This window comes from Podarcis bocagei, assembly GCF_964188305.1.
Source record: "Podarcis bocagei genome assembly, chromosome: 5".
In the NCBI taxonomy this organism is placed as follows: Eukaryota; Metazoa; Chordata; class Lepidosauria; order Squamata; family Lacertidae; genus Podarcis; species Podarcis bocagei.
Genome location: NC_138129.1, coordinates 15,231,860 through 15,247,436, shown reverse-complemented (window position 1 = coordinate 15,247,436; position 15,577 = coordinate 15,231,860). Strand labels below are relative to the sequence as shown.

The window sequence follows — 15,577 nt, the reverse complement described above, 5'->3', positions numbered from 1 at the left end:
CAAACTGTGGTCCATGGCATAGCATTACAGAGAAACCAGGGGTCATGATTTATTTCACTCCCAACAAACTATGATCTCCAGTTAAAGTATGCTCTTAGTTTATTAACTACAGTTTGCTGGGAGGAAAGCAAGCACAATCTCTGGTTTAGCTGTAACACTAAGCTAGAGTTGTTTTCTCACAACACCAGCTAAATTTCACTTGTGCAAGATAAGCAAGGTTTAAGGCTTACTGTGATGTGCGGATATGACCCATCTCTAGACTCTAGATCAATAATTGGCAATGGTGGGCTGTGAACTATTTGAAGGTCACAGAATATTCATGAGGGTGACACAGCAGGTGGCAAGCAGCTTGTGCTGAAAGTAATGTGTGAAAAAGGAGTTTTGTGACTCCCTAATCAGAAAGAATGATTGATAGATCCTTCCAAGAGATAAATTTTATGAGTGGGTTCTTTTAGTAAGCGATATGGAGGCAAAGAAATCGGCTCTTCTGTAGTGGCCTCATCATTGTGGAATGCCCTCCATAGGCTTTTTTTTTAAAGAAAATGTGTTTTTGTGCGTTTTTAAGCTACACCTCTCAGTCAAAGGTAATTTTCAGTCCCTCTAGTATCATCAATTTTTTTTAGCCATGGGCCGGTACACTATCCCTCAGACCTTGTGGCGGGCTGGAGAAGCAGCACCATGGGGGGGGGAGCGAGCTGAAAGAAGAGGTAAGGGGGGCTGCCACCACTGCCGCCACCACCGCTGCTGCTTCGCTTGGATAGGCAGAGCGAGCTTGTCTGCGCCACTCTCTGGCCCACAGGAGCACCAGGGCGGAGGTAGCGGTGGGAAGATGAGCGGCGAGAAAGGGCTGGCTCCAGAGAGGGGCTGCATAAAATGGCGCTCACCCAGCCCAGCCCAGCCCCCTTCCTCCTCTGGGCAGGGCGGGGAGAAGCCAGTAGGAGGGAGGGAGGAGGCGCCACCGCGGTGTGTGTGAGGAAGGGGGGTGAAATGGCACAGCCCGAATGAACAAAATCCCCATGCCAATCCACAGACAGTCCGCGGGCCAGATCCTGAAGGCAATTGAGCCTGATCCGGCCCACGGACCTTAGTTTGCTGACCCCTGCTCTAGTACACCTACATAGAGGCCCTCCTCATATTACCAGCTTGAGACCCGAATGCTAAAAAGGATGAGCACTCTTGTACTCAGAAAGTCCAATAAAGAGGTTCTCCTACAAGTGCCACACTTCCCCTACCCTTATTACATTCACCTTAGAACTCACTTCACCTGTAGGGTGAGGTCAACAGGGGTTAAGCCTGGTCATGTGGCTTGTACCAACTCAAGAAAATCTGGCACATCCTTTACTCCTCTCTCTCTCCTTCACTGTATCGTCACTTAAACAACAAATTTAAAACTAGACCAGTCAAGAATAAGAAGCCAATAACAAAGGTGGAATTACACCTGTATAGTCTTCAGTTATTTAACTTTGTACAAACAAGTTAAGATGGTGGATATAGGACTTCGTTCCCTACTGCAAATTTAGAAGAATTTCCAAATGAAAGACAACTGCTACTTACGTTTACAGCTTCCACTTTGTATTCATCATCACTCTCAGGAGCAGAAAGATCTAACAGGATTGGACACACTTTATTTTCAATATCATATTGACCGACGAGACCTTGTTCCAGTAGTATGAGTAGTGAATCCTGGCTTGCTTTTCTAACCTATCAATGTACAAAGGAGAAAATGAAAACCAGTAAGAAAGAATTTCCCCCCAATATGCAAGAAATGTTGCAGCAGCACTGAAAATCAGAAAAGCTAATTCATGTTCTTCTGCATTTGATAACTTATCACACTGCCTTTTGTTTGTAAAAGTATTATTATAAGGGTACTGTGTAAAAGGTCATCTCAGATTCAACTCAATCTAGCTCATACTGAATACATGTTCAGTTACATCCATACACTAGAGCTGCTAGATAAGTTTTCCTGCTAACTAGAAAGATTGCTTATTGTGGCCTTCACACACGCTCATTTGGATATATTAAATTGGAAATGTTCAGGAACAGTCATTTCCTGAACAGTTATTGAATGATAACCTCCAAACTCACATCTGTCTTAGATTTGTACACTTGCTTTAAAGAATATATCAGAGCTAGATATGACCTCCTTCCTATGCTAATTATTATTATTATTATTATTATGTTTGTTTTGTTTCTCTACCGCTTTATATTTTTAAGAAAAATCTCAAAGCAGTTTACAGCATATTAAAACATCAATAAAACAATCAAGAATCAAACATTTCTGAAGAAAGTCAAATACCAAGTATACAGTCAAGGCAACAAAATTAACAGAAAACTAAAATGTTATCTTAAAGATTTCAAAATAAAACATTACAAAAGAGGTCAACTACAGAATACATATTTAACACAAGCAAAGTTAACAAAAAAATTTAAGAGCTTTTGTCACATCATCACTTAATTTAAGATGGTAGAAAAAAGCTATTATCTTGGGTAGGAGATGTAACCAATCTAATGCAAGAACCTGAATGTGACTCAAGGAAAATAACAAGAGTGCAGGACTAAAATTGGGGGTTTCCTCACTTATCTGTATAACTGTTATTTATTATTATGGCAACAACCTTAAATCAATCCACCCTAGAACTATCTCATATACTCTAATGATATAAACTCTCATCTGCAGAAACAGCTACCACCTGAGAAGGAGTTCCAACTTGCTAATATATTTAATACTGTGCCAGTTGCACTGACTGCCTATTTGTTTCTCAGCTCAATTTAAAGTGGTGGTTTTGACATTTAAATCCCTAAATAGTTTGGAATCAGCTCCCATGTGAACCTCCTTGGGTTCTGAGATTATCCTTGGAGGCCCTGCTCTATTGCCTACCACCAAGCAGACTAGCAGATACCAGACACAAGGCCTTTTCAATGACAGCCCCATTTCTTTATAATTCTCTTTAAGCAGACATTGAAAACTGTATTGGTTTTGTTTAGCATTTTATTGATTTTTTTTTAAATGTAAGCATAACACAAAATTATGCCTTCGTTTATGAGAAGAAGCCACAGCAAGTCTTGGGCTAGTTCGCTCTCCTTCCATTGCACAGAAAGGATGAGCTCAGAAACTTTAACTTTTGTTTTCGATTAACGGCAATCCAAACTCTGAACTATTGTTTATGGAAACAAACTAGCTTCATAAACTATTTTTTGAAGCTGGCTTGTTTCAACAAACCATAGTTAAGATTAACCACAGTTTGTCCAGGTTTGGATGTCACAATAAATTATTTAATCTAAAACAAAAGCTAAAGCTTTCAAACTGCTCCTCACTGCTATAGTGGAGGATGCCAGGGGAGCGTATGAGACTAAGGCTCACCACAGCTCATTCTTGTTAAACCACAGTTTGCCACTGTCTAATTAAGGGTCTCCAACTGAAGGCATTGTTATTACACTGGATAACAATCTTAAGTCCAGAATTTTTTTACCTGGTTATTTGGATCTGTGAGATATCTCACCACAATAGGCATAAGGTATTCAGAAAAGGAGGTAGGAAAGTTTGGTCTACTCTCCTGTAGAAAAATAGCAATGGGTGGTATCTGCTCCATTAATTCTGTCCGTACAGTAGGCTCTGGGGATTTAGAGAGTAAAGTAACAATATTAGTTGATTTGAAGGTGGTAAACATATGCATTCAATGAACAGAATGTCATGCATTTGAATATAGCAACTTCTGTTCACAACTCCAGAGAGCCACTGGCAGTCTAAACCTGGCTGATCTAGATGGACCATGAAACAACCACATGCAATAGTATATCAAGAAAGAACTGGAACTCTCACCTGTATCTTCAGCCAGTCGGACCACTATTGCCATTACTGTCAAGTAATCTTCTTCATTGTGACTGAAATCTCGAAAGACATCAAGTAGACCCCTGGCAATGATTTGCCTGTAAAGGCAATGTTTTTAAAAATAATAAGAAGAAATATGTAACCCAAGCATTGTGAGCAATATAAAACAGCGGAATCTGATCAGTTCCATGTGTGGATGGTCTACTGACGTAAGGTGACTTTTTAAATATTTACAATGTAATGCAACATAGTACAGCTTGGAGATTTACATAACAGAAGCAAAAGTTGGCCACAATGTTCACTGTTCAGAAAAATATGAAAACATGTCATAGGGTTGTACTAAGTATAACCTATAATTACGTCTTAAAACATCTTGTTGTGGCTGGTGCTTTGCTCTGGTACTACTGGAGTTTGGAGAATGGTAGGGTTACCATATGTCTGGGCAGAAATCACTTAAAGAAAAAAAAAAGCTCAGCAACTTTGTGTCTGGATTTTCACTTATTGAAATATGGCAACCCTAGAGAATGGGAATGTGGCTTCATTCACTGCATCTTCCCCTTTGCCATGATTCCCTTCTCCGCTTCTGGCCCACTCTGACCAGAGAAAACATTTGAAGCTACGCTGTTCAAAAAGCTAAACAAATTATACCAAGGGATCAGAGTTCAAATTGCATGCGTGCCAGAGGGGTACATCCGCTTAGCTATTTTTTAAAAAAGAAGGCTATTGGTCGGTGGGCACAACGTACCAAGATAGCAGAAGTCCCGGGGGGGGGGGGGAGAGGCACTTATGGATTTAATTAAGGTTTTACCTCCCCACCTATCTGAAGGTTTTTTCTTTACAATCAAGCAGTGCATACAATTTACAAAGTAAATAAAAAGCAAATGACAGGGAAACAGCTAAAAAGAGGAAATTAAAAGGAAGAAGATGAAGTCAGACTGGGATGTGGAGAAAGAAAAATTGTTTGAGGACAGCGGTTGGTGGCAGAAGCTTGCTACCCCATTCTAAGAATGTGGGGAGTTCAACCTACTGAACAGAAACACTGAATATACTACATTAATACAACACAATATTATTCTTAAAAATATATGTGATTAAATCCTATAATAAGAATATTACCTGCACTGAACATCTATGAAAAGGAGAGAGAAATGAACATGACAACATTTGCATAATTATTTGCACTGTTACCTGTTAAATATATTATCACTAAAAGCATATTTTTCCAGACGTCCAAGCGGAGCCAAGTTATCCTGTCCTGGAATGTCCAAGAATGCAGTTATCCTCATGCTATCACAATCTGGTCCATAGTCTTCAAACCCAACTTGAAGGGAAGAAAAGTAGCATGTAAGCAACGAAAAAATAAGTTATCAGCATCAAATTATCAGCACCAAATATTTCTAGTGGGGAAACCTTAAGTCTTTAAATCTAATCCACAAAAAATAACAAGGTTGCCAATTTCCACAACCTTTGGCACTTCTTAAAGCCTAAACTAATGAGATTTGTGATAAAACTTTTAAGGAATTCACATGCTGTAACTAGCTCTTATTAGTGTAGAGACTGGCTTGGTAAGACTGGAATGAACTTGGAAATAAAGGGGTCAACACGCAATTTGGGATTCTCTAAAGTCAGACAGTTGGAAAAGTTGTTCAGTGAGGCACTAAAAGATATATACATTTTCAGTTACTAATATACTGATACCATAATATCCTCCTGATTTATCTTATTACATCTGTTTTATATCTTTATTTGGACCAAACATATCCAAAGCTTCTTCACAGTGTTTGAAACTCTCATTATTCTAGGCGCATTTTGTGACAGGGAATTTCATTAGCACAAACAGTTTCTGAGCTCTTGGTGCAGTACTGGGCCTTAGATTTCAGATTAAAACTGCAGAGTGGAAGGAAAGGAGGACCTTTTTCTGCCCTCCCACTACCAGTTACTCTCTGAAAACTGGAGAAGAAACCTCTTAAAAATATTAGGGGGGTGGGAAGGGGAAGGACTAAACTATGTGAAAAATGAACATAATATTTTAGTTGCAGTTCATTCATTTTCAGCTTTGCATTCTTTTTAATAAAAAAGCACGCCTAGACATTCCGTTGTTGCTCCCATAACCTAGGTTTAAGGTGCCATTTAGCTCCTAGCTTTCATATCTCAGCTTCTAACATTGCTTATTCATGAACACCGATTTACAAATCAGATTTGAACTATAACAGCTAAGAACAGTATTTGCATAGTACTTTTTGACTGTTCGGTGGAGTTTATATACAACCTCAGCTATCCTTACAACAAACCTGTAAGAAAAGGCAGAATTTTTATTTCCATACAGCAGGTGTGGACTGGAGATAATGGTTTGGATAAGGCACCGTAATAAACTCCTGGCTAAAGTGAAATTTGACCCAGGAATTTATCTGATCACATTTTTGGCTATCACTTCCTCACTTAAACGATCCTCTGTCTGACCAGTATATTTCTGTCTGAGAAACTCCCCTACTCAAGCAAACTTGTGATTATTTATTTATTTCCAAAGAAGCTTAAGAAAGATACAAACAAAGCAATAAATGGGGGGGGGGGGGGAGATCAAACACACAATTTCAAAATCCACAACTAATGCAAAAAAATAAAATAAAAATGCTTTGGCCAATACAAACTAAATAGCAAACATTGAAAACCTGTGTAAAATAAATGGTCAGAAGCCAACTAAATGATGGAAGAGAGGAAGCCTGATACATCTAATCAGTGAGGGCATTCCCAAATTTCGGTGCCACCACTGAAAAGGCCTTGCTCTTTATACCACCCAAACCTCAATTAATAATGGGATAGGGAACAGGGCATCTGAAGCTGGTCAGGCAGTTGCATTTGGGAAAAGCTTCAAGCTGACATTTTTAACAATAGGTTCCTGCTTGCTGGTCTCCATATTTAAAATTTGTTTGTAACCGATCAACCACTACCCTCTTGTATAACTTAGTTTGCTTATCGTAATTGCATTAGAAGTTTTCACAAAGGCAAATGTCATGATTCTTGCTTTGATTTATAGGTAGGGGAGGGAAAACTGTCAATTGAAGTATGGAATGGAGGGGAAGAGTGTGTTTCCTGCTGCTATTGAAATGATTATTACTTAAACATCTCTATTGCGTATGACCAAAAAAAAGGTGCACGTTGTAAAAGGCAAAACTAGCCAATTATACTTGGTTAACTATGCAATAAATAAGGTGCTTGTTTTGTCATCTCTGGAGAGTTAAAAATGAGTTCCAGATGCAGATGTACCAGCCAGTGTGCTCTATTGCAATTCCCAAACAAGAGGGATATGCTATGCTGTTTGGAATGTATGAGTATGTCTGCCTATGCATTCTCTCACAATGGCAGACAGATAAGAATACTTAGATGCAACAGAAAGGTTTCAGATCTTTAAAGATATACATCTGTTAGGTGATATACAAAGGCTGCAACTGGTTACAAAACGAGGAACTGAACTATTTAAATACAACTCCCAGATTAGGCCAAGAAACAGTGTTAGATAACGAAAATATTTCCCACACCTACCTCATGTTTTTACTAGCTGCACACAATTAATGCCTTGAAACTAACCTAAGAAGTAGGAAACCAATTTTACCCAACCCAATTTCTTATTTTAAATAGGAGCCAACAGGATGGGTGGACCAGATGAGTAAGAGATCTGAAAGCCAGAAATGTATATTGTATGTGAGAGAAGCCAATACAATCACTAGAGATAGGTATGATATAGCCACTGCAATGTGATTTTTAAAAAATGAAAGATAATGAGTCACCTTTTTCAAAGCAGGCACAAAGTGGAAAAGCTGTTAGTTGGCAAAATTATGAAGGAAAAGCAGAGATTTTGCCATAATGTCTCAGGACAAAGGAGTGAAATGCAGTAGCTAAGCATCTTTGCAAACTATGTTGCCAAAATGGCTGATCAAGGTGAAAGCTACCTTAGATGTTAATTTTCCTTAAAGAAAGAATGGAGAAATCTGGGTGTGGGGAGGAGAGAACAGGCATATGTCGCATCTGAAAAACCAGAATCTAACATACAAATCCTGCAGAACTGTTTTGGTTTCCCCTGCCACCCTTCAGTACTGAAGGATTGCCAAAACTATGTACCGGTACCTCCATGCAGCTAGGGGAAGCGCCTCTGGAAGCAAAGAGCAAATGCAACCAGCAACAGCAATCTGCTGAAAACAGCAGAGCTGTGTAGCTCTCCTGCCTACATTCTAACTCTTTCCTCTTTCACTCTAGGAAAGGAAATACAGAAGTGGGTAAATACAGCTGTCTTTGCAGCCATTCTTTCTGTCCTTGTAGAAAATGAGAGTATGGTAGCACTCCAGACCAGGGGCAGTTTCAATCCATCTCTAAGGGAAGATGCCTTAGTGCTTCACTGTGCTGCTACAGCTGCTGTCTACAAATACTTATTTATTAAATATGTGAAAACATGTATATCCCACCTTTTAGCCCCTCACTGCCAAATTGCAAAAAAAGAAATAAAAAGAGTAATATTGGTGAACATCTGGGAACCTTGTGACAAATGCAGTCCCATTTTAGGATAGCTCTCCCCCCCCCCCCAGGTCCTAGGCACTAAGCAAAAGGTGAGGAAATTTTCCCAGCCTTCTATTCAATCTTCTGGGGCCCACATGCTAGTAGTGAGTACAGCCAGAAGCAAAAGTGGATGGAATAACTTTGTGCAGTAAATCTGTTTCTGTACACATTCACACATTCTGTTCTATCCCCCAAGAAGTATTACCAGAGTTCAGGGATAAAGGTAAAGGGTAAAGGGACCACCGACCATTAGGTCTAGTCGTGGCCAACTCTGGGGTTGCGGCGCTCATCTCGCTTTATTGGCCGAGGGAGCCGGCTTACAGCTTCCGAGTCATGTGGCCAGCATGACTGCTTGTTCTGCTTCTGGCGAACCAGAACAGCGCACGGAAACACTGTTTACCTTCCCGCCTGAGCGGTACCTATTTATCTACTTGCACTTTGACGTGCTTTCAAACTGCTAGGTTGGCAGGAGCAGGGACCGAGCAACGGGAGCTCACCCCGTCGCGGGTATTCGAACCGCCAACCTTCCGATCGGCAAGTCCTAGGCTCTGTGGTTTAACCCACAGTGCTACCCGCTCCTAGTTAAAAACTCCCAAGGAGGGTCCACAACAGGACTAATGAGGGGCATGGCTTGGGAGAGACCCAAGGGACAGGCAGAGTGCCCTCAAGGGACATATTTGGCACCCAGGCCTGAGGTTCTTCTTCCCTTCTCTACATGTCTAGTCAGGAGTAAGTCCAATTGAGTTGAATGGGACTTACTCCCAGGTAATTGGGTATATGACTGCAGCCCAAGAAAGGAAATTAGCCTGCTTTTGTTACTAACATCTGATAAAGTAAGCTGGAATCATGCAAAAGAGGGCAGGCGCTCCAAGAGGAAACAGCAGTACAGTGCTGCCTGTATCAACCCCTTGCTCCACAATACTGACCACAACTTAATTGAGATGCAAGCAAAGCACAGGTGAAAGCAGCCAGAAACAAGGAAAAATAAAACAAACATTAAGCCGGTGGAAGCTGCAGGTAAAGCAGGAAGGTCCCAGGGGTGGGTTATAACAATGTAAAAATACAAGATTGTAAACCGTTTTAACTGATTTTAAATCAGAAGAATATCAACCTTTGACAATTTCCCTTTTACTAAAATGAATTTGTGCAACCTTTTTAAAATACTGGCTGAATGATGGTAACATTTACAAATATGACAGATATGCAGGAACAAGACGCATTAGAGCAAAATAAGAACTGTAATGAACTGAGTGCTCTCTTGGGATAAAAAAATCTTTCCTGCCCCAATTCTATACAGTCTTATCTGGGAGTAAGCCGAACTGAATACAGTGGGACATACTGTATTTCAGAATAAATGTGCACATGATTGCACTGCATGACTTTTTTCAAGACATCTGGAACCAGTCAGAAAGAAAGTTCATTTTTGTGTATTTAGAAGTAAACAAATTAGTAATCTTGTTACTATCTTGTATTTTTATGCTGTGATCTGGCCTCAGATCTACAGATGAAGGGTGGTATACAAATTTAATTAATAATAGTATCATCATCATCATCATCATCATCATCATCATCTTGTCCACTGAGCCCTGCAACAAAGAGATACCCAAACTGTTACTGGCATGCAGAAGTGTAAATTCTTCCACTGAACATTATAGCAACTTGTGGCTTCACTGCACAGCCACCATAACAAAGGTCATGCAAGCTGGTTCTTATGCTGAGCAGAAAACAAATTTGAACCAGTAAACTGGAACTATAAAAAGCTCAAATAGTTCCTACACACTTGCATATGCTATATGGATTTGACTGCTTTGTGACCGTGCCACATAATCATGAAATTAAAAAGACACCCATTTAGTCATGCAGTTCAAAACCATATCTCCTAAAAACACGTAGTGTTTTTGTCACAAAAATGAATAAACAGGATCTATAAATAAAACTGATGCCCTCAAGTCATAAGCACTGCATGGCTACAGAACATATATGTGTATGCATTGCCAGGGTATTATGCAGAAAATCCAACACAAGATTTAAAGCCTAGATATATCTTAAAAAGAGAAAGCACCCCCTTTTTCTTACAAATGAAAAGCTTTTTACCTTATCTTGGTTAACATTTGGTAGAACCTTCAGAAGCTTCAAGGGCTGCGTCAGTCCATCCCTTCCCTAAAGCATCCGCAGCCCATGTCTAGCAAATCTGAACTCAATAGGTGGTAAGTAAGTGACCTCCTAGTCTCAATTCTCAATATGGCAATAGGGGACCCATTTCAGGGATTTTGCTTATACAGTACACTCAATGGTCAGTTACCTGTAGTTCTCATCTAGCTACAAATCCATCTAACTGTACATTAGCTAATCCAGATTTTACCAGCTTGCCAGCAAGAGTATCATATTGGGCTTCATTGAAAACCTTGCTAATATTTCATCCACAGCATTCCCTTGTCTAGCAAGCTAGTAACAATTTTTTTTAAAAAAAAAAAGCTTGGTATGTTGTGACGTATTCTTGAGAAACCCCTGGTAGTGTTTTGTAATCATAGCAACCAAATGTTAGCAGACTAACTACTTAAATGATTCACTCAGGAACCTTTTCAGGTATCAATGTCACACTGTCTAGTCAGCAGTTGCCTGCATCCTTCACACATCCCACCTTGAAGATGGGAACACTTGTCTGCTTTCAATCTCATGGAACTTCACCTGTTCTCCAAGAATTTCCCAAAATTGCAAACAGAGATTCCGAGATTGCATTTAGAAGTTCTTTCAGTATCCATCTAATAAAGTTACAAACTGATGTTACAAACAAATGATAGGTTCTTTTTAGCACTTCAAATTTGATGGCTGTGGCACATTGAAGTCAAGTTTTTGACTGTAACTAGGGGATATAATTTCTATTGAAACAAACACGAGCCAGGATTTCTACTATTTTTACTTTTCAAGTCACAAGACTCTCATGAAAATAGCTAGAGTTGGCAGCTTTTCTGCTGTAAGTAAGTATGTCAATATAAATGGAAACAAGAAGAATCAAAAAATAATTTCACAATCAAGTTCTCCTTCCAAATGACTAAGAGCTGGCAATTTTGGACAAGACAACAAGCACATTAAAAAGAAATTAAGGAATTATGAAGTTGCAAGGGACCCCAAGGTTTATCTAGGCCAACTTCCTGCAATGGTGAAAACGACACAGAATGCAATCCAATACATACAAAAAGTAAAGATAGCCATAAAGGTAAAGGGACCCCTGACCATTAGGTCCAGTCGTGACCGACTCTGGGGTTGTGGCACTCATCTCGCTTTATTGTCCGAGGGAGCCAGCGTACAGCTTCCGGGTCACGTGGCCAGAATGACTAAGCCGCTTCTGGCGAACCAGAGCAGCACACAGAAACACCGTTTACCTTCCCGCCAGAGTGGTACCTATTTATCTACTTGCACTTTGACGTGCTTTCAAACTGCTAGGTTGGCAGGAGCAGGGACCGAGCAACGGGAGCTCACCCCGTCACGGGGATTCGAATCGCCTGATCAGCAAGTCCTAGGCTCTGTGGTTTAACCCACAGCGCCACCATGCTGGCCTACAAAACAAGTTCCAAAATCTTTATTAGGCAAAACCAAAATATCACAAAATAGTGTGCTGTCTTTCAAGTTCTCTATAACTCTTCATCAGGCTGGATGATAAACCAGGGCAGTTGGGGGCTGGCAGAGTTGGTTGCTATCTTTTAAGATGGAATCTGGAAATTTTATTATCAGCTATCACAGATACCTTGACTTTTTGTGAGACTTGAAAGATACCTAATGTAGTCACTCTAAAACGACTCATACTGTCCAAAGTGGCTGAGGCAACCCAGTCATATGGGTGGGGTACAAATAATAAAATTATTATTACTGTATTACCACAAATATGAGATTCCCCAAGAGAACGTCCCCTGTAAATGCTAGGTAAAGCTACTTAATTTGGCTTGTGATGACTTTTTATCTAGCACACCACCAAACATTAATTTTCAGCTCTGCTAATGTACAATTGCCAAATTTCTCTTGATTCCCATTTTCTACCTATGTGTTTGGCCTAAGGATGGAGACAGACCTCAGTAACAGCAATTTTTTGTAGTTCCAGCGATGGGAGTCAACCATCACCATCTTGTTCCCAGTAGGGCTTCATACTTTATACATACCTACCTAGCACTTAAGCAGTCTTATTTGAATATTTGTTACCTTCTCCCCTATCTAAGACCAGATGTAGGCACAAGGGGTGGAATCAATGTGGCACGTAACTGATTAATTACTTCCTCATCAAAAACTCACACAATTAATTGATTAACAATTTTAATAGAGCGACAGCGCATATGGCTCAAGACTCAAATTGCATGCAGTGGAAATACTGTCATTTGAAAGCATCATATTGCATGACAAATGTAAAATGCATGAATGTTACAATGTGATAATTAAAGGTCATAGTCACCTCAACAAATCTGACTCTAAAACGACTCATAAAGAGTGGATTCTCACATAACTACCATCAAGTAGAAACTATAGCTTTTATTATCCTAAGGAGCTGAGGACTGAGTGCTTGGGGCATTCAACATTTTATCCCCACAGCAACCCTATGAGGTAGGCTTAGATGAAAGAATTTGACATTAAATTTCCTGACAGCCAAAATTTGACACCATGTCTTCCTAGTCATGTAATGAAGCAGCTCAGTACATGACTTCCCCACATACTGTAATGTGTATTATTTCCATACCAAAGCTGCCTAGAGACTATCCATGTGTTGACCAGCTCTCATGTAAGAATCAGTTATTAGGGAACATTAGCATTAAACTTCTAGCCTGTCCTGTGTGCTTTTTTAAAATGCTAGAAATGCTCCTAGTCCTGGAGGGTTTGCAGATTACCACTATTCATTACCTCTGTCAAGTTTCAGTACCAGGAAGTCAATTTCTTTTCATTTCATTTTATTATTTATACTCTGCCCAACTGTCTGGGTTGCCCCAGCCACACTGGGTGGTCAATGAGTTATGTTTAGGAAGTTTTTCATCCCCTTTGGTCCCTGCTTTTGTACAGCATACAGGAAAGCTTTCCAGAATTCAGCATGATCAATAAGGAAGCACGATAATCTCAAGGACTAGCTATTTCTGAACAAAAGTCATGTGCAAATGGAAACAAAGTGAACAATGCAAAGCTCAGAGCTATCTGCACATGCATCCTTGTATCACGTCTGCTGATTTACCTAAGCAATAAGTGTCCTTACAAAAATCTAGACTATACATTGCCCAACTGAGGTTTCTGCAAAACAAGATGGAACAAAGCTATGCTAGGTTTGCATTCACCAAAGAACAGCTCCTTCAAATGACAGCTGCAGCTGGATGTTTTCTTCTAATATTTTTCCTACTGCATATTTTTTTTCTGTCAGGCATTTTACAATGCTAACATATCCAGGTGAGCACACAGCTTTGTTTTCTTAAATACACCAATGATGTTGCTTATTTGGCACATGATAAGCTTATGCTGACCTGAATGAATGTGTACTCCCCCCCCATCTCATCTGGAAATCCTAATATGTTCACAATCACCACCATACACACTAAATGCTAAATATTTTAACAGAGTATGTTAAAAATAAAATAAAATTCTGAGTCATTTGTTTCCATGAACAGCAAAAACAACAACCACCAACTCCACTTTTTAACCAGCCATTAAAAGGGGGGAGGGGAGGCTGCATCTCCTCCCCTATCAATATTCTGCCAAACTCTCACCATGTCTTAAATATATGCATATATTTAAAAACATTCTTTAACAGCCTTATAATTAAAGCAAAAAATAAAATAAAAATCTGCATCTCCTCTGACTGGTCAGAACAAAACAGAAACACACTTGACAGTCTACCTGTCAAAACTACTACATTGTCTCCGCCAATGTGGTCTAGCCAAGGCACTTACTTCGGATCGTAGTAAGCAGAATCAAATCAAAGCTCCCTGTTTTAAAATGCATTTTATTCTTTCTTCTAAAAATAACAAATCCCCTTAACGGTGAAAGCCGGGGGTTGGAAGTGGGGGTGTCCCAGGGACCGGGAAATCACCATCTTTGCCATTCTTCCCCCCCCCCCATACCCATAATCTTGGGAAGGACGTGAGGAGGAAGATAAGGGACCTTTCAATAGGAAGATAATAAAAATACGTGGCGATTTCATTCCTACTTCCCCCCTTTTCTTAAAAAATAAAAACCAAAATGAAAACAGTTACCGTACTCACAATCATCTAAGTCATCCTGCAAATCCACAAAATACAAAGGGATCCCTACAAACAAAAACAAAAGAGAGAGATGGAGAAAGAGAGAGAAGAAAGAGAGAGAGAGAGAGAGAGAAGACACAGGGGGTTGGTGCGTTTTCTTTCCCTTGGAGAGGAGTCGGAAATATATATATATACATTTTAAAAATAAATAAATATACACGATCATCATCATCCGCAAACAAGCCAGCAAAAGAGGGCCGACGCTTGCGCCGCGCTTAAGCACCCTCTGATGTGTGTTTTTAAGGAAAAAAAGACAAGGCACACGACAATAATAATAATAAAAAGAAAAACCATTTTTTAAAAAACGACATAAACCAGAGAGAGCCCTTGCGCGCCTCACACCCCGCACGAAGGAGCAGCAGGAGCGAAAGCCACTTACCGGCCATTTTGAAATGGTCCTGGGCGAGGAGGAGGGAGGAGAGCGGCCGAGGAGGGAGAGGAGGGACCGGGCCGAGGAGGAGGAGGAGGAGCAGCGGCGGCCCGACGCCCCGCCGCCTCAGAGCTCCAGCCTGACCCGCCACTGAACCAGCGCGGCGCCCCGGGCCCACCTCAGCCCCAGGCCCCAAGCCCCGCCGCCAGCCCCACACAGCGGCTCCCCCGCCGGTGCCCCTTTCGCCCCGGGGGGCAGAACAGCGAGAGAGGCGGTGTGGGGAGGCGTGACAGCCCAGGCCCCCTTCTCCTCCTCCCCCCCCCCAGTGTCGCCGAAAGGGGTGGGGAGTCTGGGTCAGGTGATTGTCAATGGGCCGTCCAAGATGGCGCCCGGTTTGTGGAGCCTGAGGAGGAGGAAGAGGGTTGTTTTTTTTACCTGTGACTTGGAGCTGAGGGAGGAGGAGGTTCGGAGTTGATTTTTTTTTTAATTTTGGGGTCATATCCTCCCACGCCTTCGTTTTATCCCTGGGAGACTTTCGCCTGAAGGCTAGACTTGAGGAGGAGG

General features: G+C 40.8%; 1 protein-coding gene across 2 annotated transcripts in view; it reads right to left on the bottom strand.

Annotated features, from left to right (window-relative positions):
* Positions 1–15,512, bottom strand: part of LOC308587985 (serine/threonine-protein phosphatase 4 regulatory subunit 1-like) — a gene marked incomplete at its 5' end in the record, with an annotated part of 37,133 nt that extends 21,621 nt beyond the window's left edge. Inside the window, 6 exons of one of the 2 annotated variants that reach the window (XM_081196064.1) lie at positions 1,555–1,701; positions 3,471–3,613; positions 3,821–3,927; positions 5,018–5,150; positions 14,605–14,649; positions 15,023–15,512. In XM_081196064.1, the coding sequence (XP_081052190.1) occupies positions 1,555–1,701; positions 3,471–3,613; positions 3,821–3,927; positions 5,018–5,150; positions 14,605–14,649; positions 15,023–15,512 (1,065 nt within the window). The remainder of the gene's footprint in view (positions 1–1,554; positions 1,702–3,470; positions 3,614–3,820; positions 3,928–5,017; positions 5,151–14,604; positions 14,650–15,022) is intronic. The other variant, XM_081196065.1, reaches the window with a different exon arrangement.
* Between the last annotated feature and the right edge of the window lie 65 nt (positions 15,513–15,577).